The sequence below is a fragment of the Trichosurus vulpecula genome, chromosome 4, assembly GCF_011100635.1.
Source record: "Trichosurus vulpecula isolate mTriVul1 chromosome 4, mTriVul1.pri, whole genome shotgun sequence".
Taxonomy (NCBI): domain Eukaryota; kingdom Metazoa; phylum Chordata; class Mammalia; order Diprotodontia; family Phalangeridae; genus Trichosurus; species Trichosurus vulpecula.
In genome coordinates, this window is record NC_050576.1 from 253,827,408 (window position 1) to 253,839,952 (window position 12,545).

Sequence of the window (12,545 nt, forward strand, 5' to 3'; positions counted from 1 at the left end):
CTGATTAGCATATGTTGATATTTGTAGTCTAAGTGAGTTGTCTGGGGGCATTGTAGAGGTTAAGTTACCTGTCCAGGGTCACATAATCAGGATGTGTCCGAGGGAGCAGTTGGTCCTTCCCAACTCCAAGGTTCTCCATCTACTCTGCTAAGCTGCCTCCCAGTTCTAGTTCTTGGAAAGGTTTTCCTGATATTACAACTAAGTCTTTGTCATTGCAATGCCCACCTTTTGCTCCCACTTTTAGTCTCTGAAGTATCCTTTTCTGCTTGACATCTCTAGATATGTGAAGGCAAGGTATCAATTCTGCCTGAAGCACAGAGACTAGGACATAGTTCGGACTTAGTAAGAGTATTTTGGATGAATGAATAAAGTCTTCCCTTCTTTAGGTGAAGCACCCTCAGTTTCCTTGCACATAAAAGAAGCACCTTGGAAAAAAGAAGCCTAGAGAGTAGAGCTAGATGTTACTAGCTGTTGGAGTGGCTGGTGGGAGAGATGGTTGTCAGGCTGACATTGGCGCTGTTTCATTGGCATTTGATTTCCCTCTGGCCACCTGGCTCCTCAGCCAACAGTATTTGGCCTCATGGTGGGAATGTATTCTATGAGATTTCTGGGAATTTCAGGGTCCGCCCCAGAATGCTGAACTGACGGGTTCCAGAATTAGCCCCGGTTTGCTATCTGGCTCTGGCTAGCTGAGGGCTAACTGCTGGGCCACATTGAATTTGCAATCCTATCTTTTGATCATTTGAAGTCTCTACTCTCCCCAGCCTGAAATAATTACATATTAGAGACTCTCCAAGTGATGTGCCCATTTCCCCCTGCACACCAGAAGCATTTTGAGGGGTTGCAAACCAGCAGCGCATCAGAGCTGGGCAAGCAAAAGGAGAGACACAAGATGTGTTTTGGTAAATATTAACTTTCAGTAATTTAGGGATCCTGACAGGGTGTTTCTTTCAGGTGGATAGGCTATGAAATTAATCTTGTCTGTAAAATAAAGGGGTTTTAGAAGCAAAATAAAAGAATTAAAGGAAGATGTAGTTTGGAGTTTGGGAAGGAAATTTGAGCTCTCTCTGCATGAAATAGATTAACTTTGCTAATATCCTGTGTAAATGTTCCATCCCTCCTGGAATGACTTTGTGTCCCCTATATGTTTCTATGTTGTGCCCCCCCTAGACTTCAGCACTTTGAGGACTGGGTCCATTTGTAATTTTTGGCTTTGTATCTCAGACACCTGGCATCATGCCTGGCACATAGGAGGCCCTTAATAAATGCTTGTTGACCTGAAGATTTGCCTGTAAAATGAAAGCACTTGGAGGGTTCTTTGCTCACTTTTAAAATAATTGCCTTTATAGTGTGACCCCAGTTCTCAGAATTTTCTTCAGAATATTTTTTCTGATTATATTGTACTCTTTTTTAAAGTGATGTTATATTTTTTCTTGGGCTCATAAAATGATAATGCCTTTCTTAAGTAATAACTCAGATTTATAGAGTGTTTTGCAAAGCACTTTCCCTCAAAACAACCCACTTAGATAGATTATGTAAATATTATAAGCTCCATTTTAGAGATGAGAGAACAGAGGCTCAAAGAGCTCAGGATGGTGTAGTTAAGTGGCAGTGCCAGGACTACCTGTCTACCTGTGTACTTTGGAAAAGTTACTTAACCTCTCTCAGCCTCAGCTTCCTCATCTAGAAAGTGAGTAGGTATGGACTAGATGTCTTCTGAGGTCCCTATTAACTCTAGATCTAGGACCCTATGATTCCTATGTCATTGTCTTTTTACCCTTCATGTCTACACCAAGGTGTCTATAGTGTCCTATAGACCCATCCCATTCATTTTTGAACTTCCCCTGCAGGTTGCAAGGGTGGTGCTGATGTTTGGAGTTGGGAGACTCTAGCAAGTCGGCACTAGAACCCATGCCTTCTGCTTGACCCTGCATGTAAAACAATTTGCCCAAATCTGGTGGGGAGGAGGGATTGTTTAAAATACACAACTCTGTGGCTTATCCCCACCCCTCCTAACATCTAAATATACAAACATGAGTTAGGATGCTGGCATTAAACCTTTCCTCATGTGTGGAAATGAACCTGAGAAGCCCCAGCATTGCCCCATTAAGACTTTTCCATGAGTCCTTTTCTCCTGGCCTGTGCCAGAGATTTGCCAAGGGAAGAGGCTGTGATTTCATAAACAAATAACAAATTAGGCAAGCTCATCTTTCTAACTTGAGAGTTCTCTGAAACATGATGAGAACATGTCTTTCTTATGTTCTGGTGCTTCTTTCTCTAGCCCACTGCCTAAGCTCTCCCCTTTGATTCTAAATGACTCATTGTCTGTTGTGAAAACCATTCCATGCTAATCTCTGTGAAGTTCCTGACAAGTGACTAGCTACTCACTCTCAGCCTCAGTTTCCTCATCTACAAAATGAGAAGATTGAATTAGATGACCTTTAAGGTCCCTCCCAGTCCTATTGTGTGTTCTAACATGTCTCTTAGCTCTAATGTTCTATTTTCAAAGGTCCGATGCAACCTTGCTGTTGTGTCTTCTTAGGTCCTCTCCAACTTCGATATTTTCTGTTCTGAGGATCCTTCCAGACTTCCTGGGGTGTGTGTGTGTGTGTGTGTGTGTGTGTGTGTGTGTGTGTGTGTGTGTGTGAGAGAGAGAGAGAGAGAGAGAGAGAGAGAGAGAGAGAGAGAGTCCCTTCCAGCATCGTATTCTGTCTTCAAAGTTCCCCCTACCCCACATCTGCATCATTCTATTCCGTATGGTAGTCATCCTGTTTCTCATTTTATTCCATAATATTAAAGATGTTTGTTTTCCAGAGATCATAAAACTTTACAATCCAAGTGGTTTTTTTTTGTTTTGCACTTTTTTGTAGCAACTAATTTAATAGACATTTGTAATCTTAGTTATGAAAAATGGGAGGGACTTTTTATTACTGGCTTTGGGCAAGTCGAGGGAAAAGCTATTGGAGGAAAACTTGTTGCACACATCACAAGTAGATAATATTAAGCTGCCATTTATTGTTTGGTCTTTATTGGGATTGTCTTGGCTGAGGGTCCTACTTCCCTAACCTTTTTGTATTTTTTCTTTTCTCAGATCTAGAAATGACTGGAGATTTAAATAGTGATGATTATGAATATGAAGATGAAGCCAAGCTTGTTATATTTCCAGACCACTACGAAATTGCATTGCCAAATATAGAGGAGTTACCTGCACTGGTCAGTGGATGTGGACTGCTGATAGATAGAGATGGCTATGTGTGATTCCGAACTTGAAACTGATCTTTTGGGAGACGTGTGTATGTATGTATGTGTGTTTCAGAGAGAGAAATTTCTGAGTCTTTTTCCTGTAAATTTTATTAAATCCAACAGGCATTTATTAAGTGCCTACTGGATACCAGGCACTTTGCTAGATTCCATGGCTACAAAGACAAAAAACCAAAACAATTCTTGCCCTCAAGGAGCTTATATTTTACTGGGGGGAAATATGGCCCAGAAAAATAGAATAAGATGGAAAAAAGATACTTAAAAATAAATGCAAAATATGCACCTTGTAACTTAAGAGAGGAAGAGAATTAATGAATGGAGGAAGCAGGAAAGGACTTGCATGGAAGGTGACACTTGAGCTGAATCCTAAAGGGAACCAGGGATTTGAAGGAATCCTTAGGAAGGAAGAGTGTTCCAGGTAGGGGAGGTAGCCTGTGCACAGTCATGGAGGTGGCAGATGGAGTGTCACATATGGTGAACCTAGAGTGGACTGGAACTTAGAGTGCATGATGGGTAGTTATGTGAAATACTTTTTTTCCCCTAAAAGGTCTTGGTAGCATCTGAATGTCAGAAGAAGCAAGACTTATCTTTTCACGAATTGTTTCTATTGTGGTACAATAGAAGGAACACTAGCTTTGGAGTCAGAAGACCTGAGTTCAGATTTTGCTTCTGATGCTTGTTCCCTCTGTGACCTTGTGTGAGGCACTGAACTTTGCCATCCCTCAGTTTCCTCATCTGTGAAGTGAGGGGGCTGGGCTGTATGGTATCATTGGACCCTTCTAGCCGTGGAGCTATGATCTGTTGATCTGTTCATTGAGAAGGCATTTTGTTTAGCTTCAGTTTCCTGGTTAAAGAGTCTATCTGAGGACAGACCCTGCCAGTCATTGCTTAGGACTCCCAGGGTTCCAGGTGGAACTATGACCATGCCCACCCACATGCAAGAGGAAAATGAAAGCCGAGGCTTCTGCTCATCTCCCTTTCTTTTCCTTTCCTTTTTCTCCTACATAGGCACAATATGCTTTGCAAACTTTAAAGCGCAGTATAAATGCAAACTATTATCATCATGGTTGGATCCTTTCTCTGGGCATTGCCCTTGACCTAAGTCAGGTTTGAAAATGGAAGCCAACTATGCCTCAGCTTTAATTCCATTTTCCCACATCTGAGCAGTTGTGCTCGGCTCCAAAGAAAAGCTCTTTCAATTTGCTCCCCTCCTTTTCCTCTTCTTCTCTTTCTGTTCCTTTCCTCTTCCTCTTCTCAAGAGGCAGCATGATCCAATCAAAGAGAGCCAGATAGGAAATCATAAAGATCCGAGTTTCAAATCCTGTCACAGGCACTTAGTAGCTGTGTGACCCTGGCCAAGTCAGTTAACCTCTGGCAGCCTTAGTTTCCTCATCTGTAACCCTCACAAGGTTGTTGTGAGGATCAAATGAGATAACATATAAAAAGTCGTATACAATATACAAATGTCAGTTATTATTAACATACTTTCTCCTGCTCTTTGGGTTCTTCCCCTTTCCTCTTTTTCTATCTTCTCTCTCCAAGGCCTAAAGGGGCGGTTGAGGGGTATGGAGGTTGGTGGCAGCACGAAGGAATGTCAGAAGTCCACTGGACTTAGAGTTAACACCTGAATTTGAATCTACCTCAGACTGTTACTAGCTATGTGTAACCCTGGGTCACGGCACCACTCTGTGCCTCAGTTTCCTCATCTGTAAAATGAGGGGATTGGAATTGGTTACCTCTCCGATCCCTTTCAAGTGTGAATCTATGCTCCTGTGATTGAGCCAAATCTTTCTAGTTCTTTTTTTTTCTTTCCCTTCCTTCCTTAGAGTCCTGCTTAACCCAGGGCCATGCCTGCCAGGGCCTAGAGTTTTCTGGACAGCATTTCCCAGCATGCTCAGACACCTGTTTGCTCCCACTTGCCAGGAGGGCAGATTTTGTAAATCTGGGTTTGTTAGAGACTAGGTTGGAGCCGGTCATTCACTTTCTTTTTGCCTTTGACCTACTTGATAAGGAAAACCAGCTCTGGGGAGAGCAAAGTTTGTGTGGTTTGTTTAGTTACTGTTACCAAGCCTTGTTTTCTTTGTTCATTTTCGAATTAGACTGAACCACATATTATCACATATTACCACAGTCTGTCTAAGTACCACATAGTAGGTACTTAAATAAAAGCCTGCCTCAGACATTAGCCCTGTGACTTCCTGGGGCAAGTCCCTTAATGTCCCTTAGCCTCTTTCCTTTTTTTTTTTTTGAAATGAGGTTGTAATTCAAGGGACTTTGTTGTGAATTTTACATGAAATAATGTATCTAAAATGGAATGTAGCTAAATGTATCTAAAAATGGAAACCGTAAAGTGGTACATGATTGTTGGTTATTATTGTAATTGTTGAATTTGTCCTCTGATAATTCAAACCAAAGAATAATAGGCAGCTTTTATATAGAACTTCAAAGTTCGCAGATTGCTTTACAAGTATTATCTTATTGGATCCCACAACAACCCTGTGAAGAAGGTGCTATCATTATCCCTATTTTATAGATAAATAAACTGAGGCAGATGGGGGAAGTGGATGAGCCCGAGGTCAGACAGCTAGTATGTACCTGAGGGTAGATTTGAACTCAGTCTTTCTAACTCTGGGTCTAGCACTCTATTCACCGAACCACCTAGCTGCTTCTGGAAATAGATATCAGAGTTTCATGTACAATCATCTTTTTTTCCTTTCTATTCTACTATGTTATGGAAATGCCTGTTTTGTTACTTAAGTTCAAAATAAAATCAATAAAATAGAAAAAAAATATGTATGTATATGTCAATAACATAAAGAGGAAATTATGTTTGATAAAATGCAAAGATGTGTTTTTGTCTATCTTGGTATCATCTTTTTTTAAAATTTATCTTTTATTTTTATTTTGTAACACTCAGTTCCACAAGTTTTTGAGTTCCGAATTTTCTCTACCTTCTTCTCCTCCCTCCTCCCCCCTCAAGATGCATGTAATCCGATATAGGTTCTACATACACCTTTGCATTAAACTTATCTACACAATAGTCAAGTTGTAAAGAAGAATTACAATATCTTGGTATCATCTTGTGCTTAGCACAGTGCCTGGTATATTTTAGGCACTTAATGCTTGGTGACTCAATTTCTCTGAAGTAACACCAGGGCTCTTACATCATTGCAAGCTTAGTGTAAAATTTCTATGGGCATTCTTTAAAGCAGATTTTAAATATGGATATCTGCCTTTAGAAGAAAGGTGAAATAATATAAATAAATGTTATATTTTCTCTCATGTCTTCCATTAACCTCATATCTACAAGGAAAAACAAATTTGTGAAATTAATTGTGAAAACTTTTTATCCTATTTATATTTTAGGTTTAGATGTGAATTAGTTGTGAAATTAGTTGTGAAAACTTTTTATCCTAATTTATATTTTAGATATAGATCAATATCCAGCAATATGAGCAGCTAGGTGGTGCAGTGGATAGGGTGTTGGGCCTGGAGTCAGGAAGATTTGAGTTTAAACCTGGCTTCAGACACTTACTGGCCTAGGCAAGTCACTTAGCCCTGTTTGCCTCAGTTTCCTCATCTGTAAAATGAGCTGGAGAAGGAAATGGCAAACCATTCCATTATCTTTGCCAAGAAAGCCCCAAATGGGGTCACCAAGAATAAGACATGATTGAAATGACTAAACAGCAATAACAAGATGCAGCAGAAAACCTAAAGTATGAGAAATCATACTAACATCAGGCATGTTGGATAAGTCCCTATCCAATGAGTGATTTCAGACAAATTCTTTTGTATAAAAAGCATACCATAGTCCGGAAAAACTGCTAGTGATTATTTGAAAACTCGGGGACTTTTTGGGGTACAAGGTATGATAAAAGTGGCCCGGGACATTCTGACACATAACTAAGCGCAGGTTTTAGGCTCATCAGGTCATAGACTTCAGGTTGGGAAGAAACTTAGAGGTCCTCAAGTCTGACATTCTACTTTCGCAGATGAGGAAACAGAGGTCAAGGGACATCCAGTGACTTGTCCACTCAAGGTCATACTGTGTATGGCAGAGCTGAGTTTTTAATCCAGGTCCTCTAACGTCATATTAAGAGTATTTTTCTCCTTTTGCAAATGATTATTTGCTGCTTTTGAGGGTTTTGATAAAACTACTTTTGCCATTACAAAAATGAAAATTACTGAGCTTAAAAAGACCTTAACTATCCAACAGGGACTCCTTTATCTCTTGACTTCTCCATCTGGGATGCTTCTATCCTGTTAGACACTTAATGAAATGTAAAACTGAGTTTTTCTTACTGGGATCTGCCTTATGATAACTTAAGGTAGACAAGTATAAGATAATGAACTCTAGGGAAAATAATCCACATTTCCTTTTCAAAGTAATGGCTTAAGGAGCCATCCATTGTGATCTAGGAAAAGGACCAAATGTCGTTTTTCTGTTTTCTTGAAAATATTGGCCTCATATGCCACTATGACCAGGAACATGTTGGCCATCATCAAGAAGTCCATTTGAAGATATTATACCTTATCCTTGAACAAAATTGAGGCAGCAGAGTCTATAAAAAGAACACTGGACTGGGTGCTGGGGGATTTGGGTCCTAGGCAAGTAAAGTGGAAGCTGTTTGCAGACAGGGCCTATTTTCATTTTGGTCTTTGGATCACCAATATCTATCCCAGTGCTTTGAACACAATTGTTATTGAGTAATTTTTCAGTCGTGTCCGACTCTTCACGACCCCATTTGGGGTTTTCTTGGCAGAGATACTAGAGTGGTTGGCCATTTCCTTCTCCTTGAAACACAGTAGGTGATATCTTTTACTTAAAACCTGTGTTGAGACCTCCCCTTACTCAGTTCCTAGCACCCTCCCTATTCTCCTCAATTTAATTTGTATATTTTTTGTATATGCTTATTTATGTACCTATCTCCTCCAGTAGAATGTGAGCAGGGACATTTCCCAGGGACATTGCATTCCCACTGCCAGCTCAGTGTCCAGCACATAGTAGGTGCTTAACAAATTCTTGTTGATTGGTTAATAACTCTTTGTTGAATTGTATTGAGTTGTCAGATCTGCCCATGATACCTATATCTGTCTATCTGTCTGTCTGTCTGTCTATCTATCTATCTATCTACCTATTTACCTATATCTGCACATGAGATGTATAGATACACACACACACACATATATAAAGTGTATACATACATATATATATATATATATATATATATATATTTCAAATGAGATTTACAGATGGGTTTCATTTTTATATTTTAGTCATTGGATTCCACCTTTCCTCCTACCCTCCCCACCCCACTTCCCTCCTAGAATGGAACCTTTCCTTTTTGTCCACAACAATTTAACTGACCACTGCGATGGGGTGGGGGTGGGGAGAAGAGTGTAATATGGTAGGTTGGACTAGAATGATTAGGTCATTCAGTCTGGAAAAATGACAGCTTAGAAATATGTGTATGTATATATGTATATTATATATATGAATACACATGTATATGTGTGTATATTTGTCCATATCCTTTTCTATCTCTCTCTGTCTTTCTAGAAAGCATTTATTAAATATTTACAAGATGTCAGGGACTGTGCTAAGTGCTAGGGATGCAAAGAGAAGCAAATCAGATGGTCTCTGCCCTCTAGGACCTTGCTATCTGATGGGGGAAGACAGTTTATGAAAGGGAGGTGAAAAGCCTGAGGGAGGAAAGGGGAAAGAAGGGAAAACCTTGGGAGGAGGATAGCAAGGTAATTGGTCAAGAAGTCAGGATGGGGAGGATAATGAGTACAGGAAATGTAATCAAAGTGCATTAAATCAAAGATTCATTAATCCAGTGTCCAAGAGTCATATGATCACAGATTTAGAGCGGGGAAGGATGTTAGAAGTTGTAGACTTATGTCATAGGGTACTCTTAGAGACTTGAAAAACAGGAGAAGCAAAAGGAAGGTGGAATTAGTATTAGATGGGCATCTTATGAAATTTCTTATCTCAAGGCGATATAGAAAAAATATAGATATCTTTCAAAAAAAACTCTAAGAATTAATGAATAGCCTATCTATAATGGGTTATTAAGGAAAACGAAGAGGTCCACGTCCAGGGGAATAACCAGTGCAAAGTCGCGGAAACAGAATTTGCAATGTTGTGTGTGTGGAACATAGAATAGGCCATGAGTGTGTGGGTCATAAAAGTGTAAGAAGACTAGAAAAAACAGGAATGGAAAGATTGAGAAGAACTTTCTGTGTCAAAGAGGAGTTGGGGACAGCTAGGTCGCACAGTGGGTGGAGTGCCTGGCCAGGAGTCAAGAAGACTCATCTTCCTGAGTTCAAATCCAGCCTCAGACACTCACTAGCTTTGTGACCCTGGGCAAATCACTTAACCCTGTTTACCTCAGTTTCCTCATCGGTAAAATGAGCTGGAGAAGGAAACGGCAAACCAATCCAGTATCTTTGCCAAGAAAACCCCAAATGGGGTCATAAAGAGTTGGACATGACTGAAACCACTGAACAACAACAACAAAGATGTCCAAGGTAGGGGGAAGGGTTACCCCCTAATACTTGGAGGAAGAGAAGGGAAAACAACTATGCTTTCTGCACAATGGCCTTTTTGGCCTTTGACAGAGGAAGGTGGGAGAAGAGGGAATAAACATTTATAAGGCACCCACTATGTACCAGGAACTATGCTAAGCATATATATGCAAATATTATCTCATTTGATCCTCACCACAACTCTTCAATGTAGGTGCTATTATTATCCCCAATTTTACAAGTAATTTGCCCAGGGTCATACAGATAGTAAGTGTCTGAAGCTGGATTTGAATTCAGTCTTCCTGACTCCAGGGCTAACACTCTGTCCACTGCCTCACAAAGGAAAGATGGATAGAGTCTGGATCTGGGCCAAAATCATAGGTTTTCTCAGTTAGTATTGCTTATCTACAATATCCTCCAATAGCATATAAGCTTCTTTAAAAATCATTTTATTTTATTTATTTTTGAGAGTGGGTCTCCGGCGATCACTCAGACTGATTCCCCTACTGATTGGTGTGGAAGCTTGGACCAGCTTCATCTCTGACCTGGGCTGGTTTGCCCTTTCTTGGGCTACCTGGGGCTCACCATATTGGTGTCAGACTTAGTACAGACCCCTGAGTGGCTTTAGCCCTCCTGCAGTTCAGAACTCCCAAGCTCAATTGTTCCACCAGACTTAGCCTTCCCGGAAGCTGGGATTACAAGTGTGCCCCAATATGCCCAGCAGCATACAAACTTCTTAAGGGTAGGGACTGTTATGATTTTCCTTGAATCCTCAGTGCCTAGCACAGTTGATGCCTTAAATAAAAACTTATTGAATGGAATTTGGTGCTTTAGGGAATACAGGAATACTGGAAGACATGGTCCCTGTTCTCAGGGAATTTAGAGTTTAGTGTTTAGGACCATAGATTTAGTGTTAGAAAGGATATAATTTTCCAGATGAAGAAACTGGAACCCACAATGGGAAAAATAACAATAAAAATAAAAATTGATTCAAATCTAGGTCTTCTACCCCTGAAGTCTGCGCTTTTTGTTGGCAGTCATGAAATAGGAAATGGCATCAGTGCCACATGGTGTGGTGGGAGGCACTCTAGGTGCCATGGGAGTTTAGGAAGGAGATGGATGTTTGAGAGAAATGTAATTATGTTCTTACTGAGGTTTCCAGCTAATTAGAACTTTTGATTTCCTTGATGTAATGAAATTCCTTCAAGGTCCTGTCTGACATATGATGGGAGCTATGATCTGAGAGGTGTCTGTCCTTTTTGGAGCAGTAGAGGCAAAGATCAGAAGCCCAGTGGGTTGGTGCCAAGCCAGCCTTCCCAGGACTGATGATATCAAGCTGCCTAGGGTGTAAAGGGACCAGGGACAAGTGCTTCTATCCAGGGTCACATTTGTACCCATTAATAATTGGAATCGTGGCTGAACATTCGAGTCTCGGTGTGATCGAGAGCATGTGTTGTTCGCTTGGGGCAAGTTTAGGAAACCGTTCTGAATGCTGGAAATAAGATCTAGGTCAGCTGAAAGGGAGGAGCCTGGTTTGCTTGGTAAATCTGAGGACTGCCTGTTTTCCTTTTCACTTTGAGCATTGGTTGTGTTGTGCCTGCTGCCCAGGGCAAAATGTGATGGGGCAAAGACGGCCCTTGAACTTATAAAACGAGGCCAATAGTGAGAACTCACCAACTTGGGCGTGGTATGTGCTGTTCAGCTGAGCCCCCCTCACCTAGGTTCCCTTCTATCCGGTCATACAACCAACACTCTCCTCCTGGCCCTCATCACCTTTCTTCTGGACTATTGCAATAGCCTTCTGAGTGGTCTCTTTACCTCAAGCCTCTCCCCACTCCGATCCATCCCCCACTCAGACGCCACTGATTTTTCTAAAGCTCAACCTGACCAAGTCACCCCCTCTTAGTCAATAAACTCTAGTGCCTTCCTGTTAGATTCAGGATCAAATACACATTCATTCCTCTTTGACCCTGAAAGTTCTTCTCAATCTGGCCCCTTCCTATCTTTTCTAGCCTTCTTACACTTTATGATCTGCACTCTCTTTGATTTAGCAATGCTGGTCTATGCTATGTTTAATGCACACAACACTCCATCTCCTTCTCCGTGCACTGGCTCTCCCCCAAGCCTGGTATGCACTCTCTCCTTAATCTCCACCCACATTTTAGAATCCCTGATTTCCCTCAGGCCTCAATTTAAGAGCAGCTCTTTCTACAGGAAGCTTTCTCTGTTGCCTACAGCTGTTAAGTCCCTCCTTCTCAAGTTACCTTGTATTCATTTTGCATTAAAGACTTAGACAATACAATCCTCATCCATTAGGAAGCAAGCTCCTCTAGGGCAGAGCTTTGTACCCTTAGGGTCCAGCACATTGTGGAGCACAAAGGAAGTGCTTTAATCAGTCATTGTTCATTAATCGCTTCTCAATTAGAGTTTGGCTACTCTAACTTTCCCATTTTATACATTTGAGGAAAGTAAGACCCAGAAGGGTGACTTTTCCAGGATCACACAGCTAGTAAGGATTTTAGGCAAGATTTGAACCTAGGTTTTCCTGAATTAGAGTACAGCACTCTATCTACCGCGCCATCCTGTCTCTTTACAATAAATATAAAGTAATCCCCTGCAAGTCACTTACCCCTGTTTGCCTCAGTTTCCTTATCTGTAAAATGAGCTAGAGAAGGAAATGGCAAACCACTCCAGTATCTCTGCCAAGAAAATCTCAAATGGGCTCCCGAAGAATCAGACACGATTGAAACGAT

The 12,545-nt window shown here is 40.9% G+C and overlaps 1 protein-coding gene across 2 annotated transcripts in view; it reads left to right on the forward strand.

Annotated features, from left to right (window-relative positions):
• Window positions 1-12,545, forward strand: part of USP13 (ubiquitin specific peptidase 13) — a 138,621-nt gene that overhangs the window by 54,039 nt on the left and 72,037 nt on the right. For both annotated transcript variants that reach the window (XM_036757748.1, XM_036757747.1), the window contains one exon: window positions 3,092-3,213. In XM_036757748.1, the coding sequence (XP_036613643.1) occupies window positions 3,092-3,213 (122 nt within the window). The remainder of the gene's footprint in view (window positions 1-3,091; window positions 3,214-12,545) is intronic.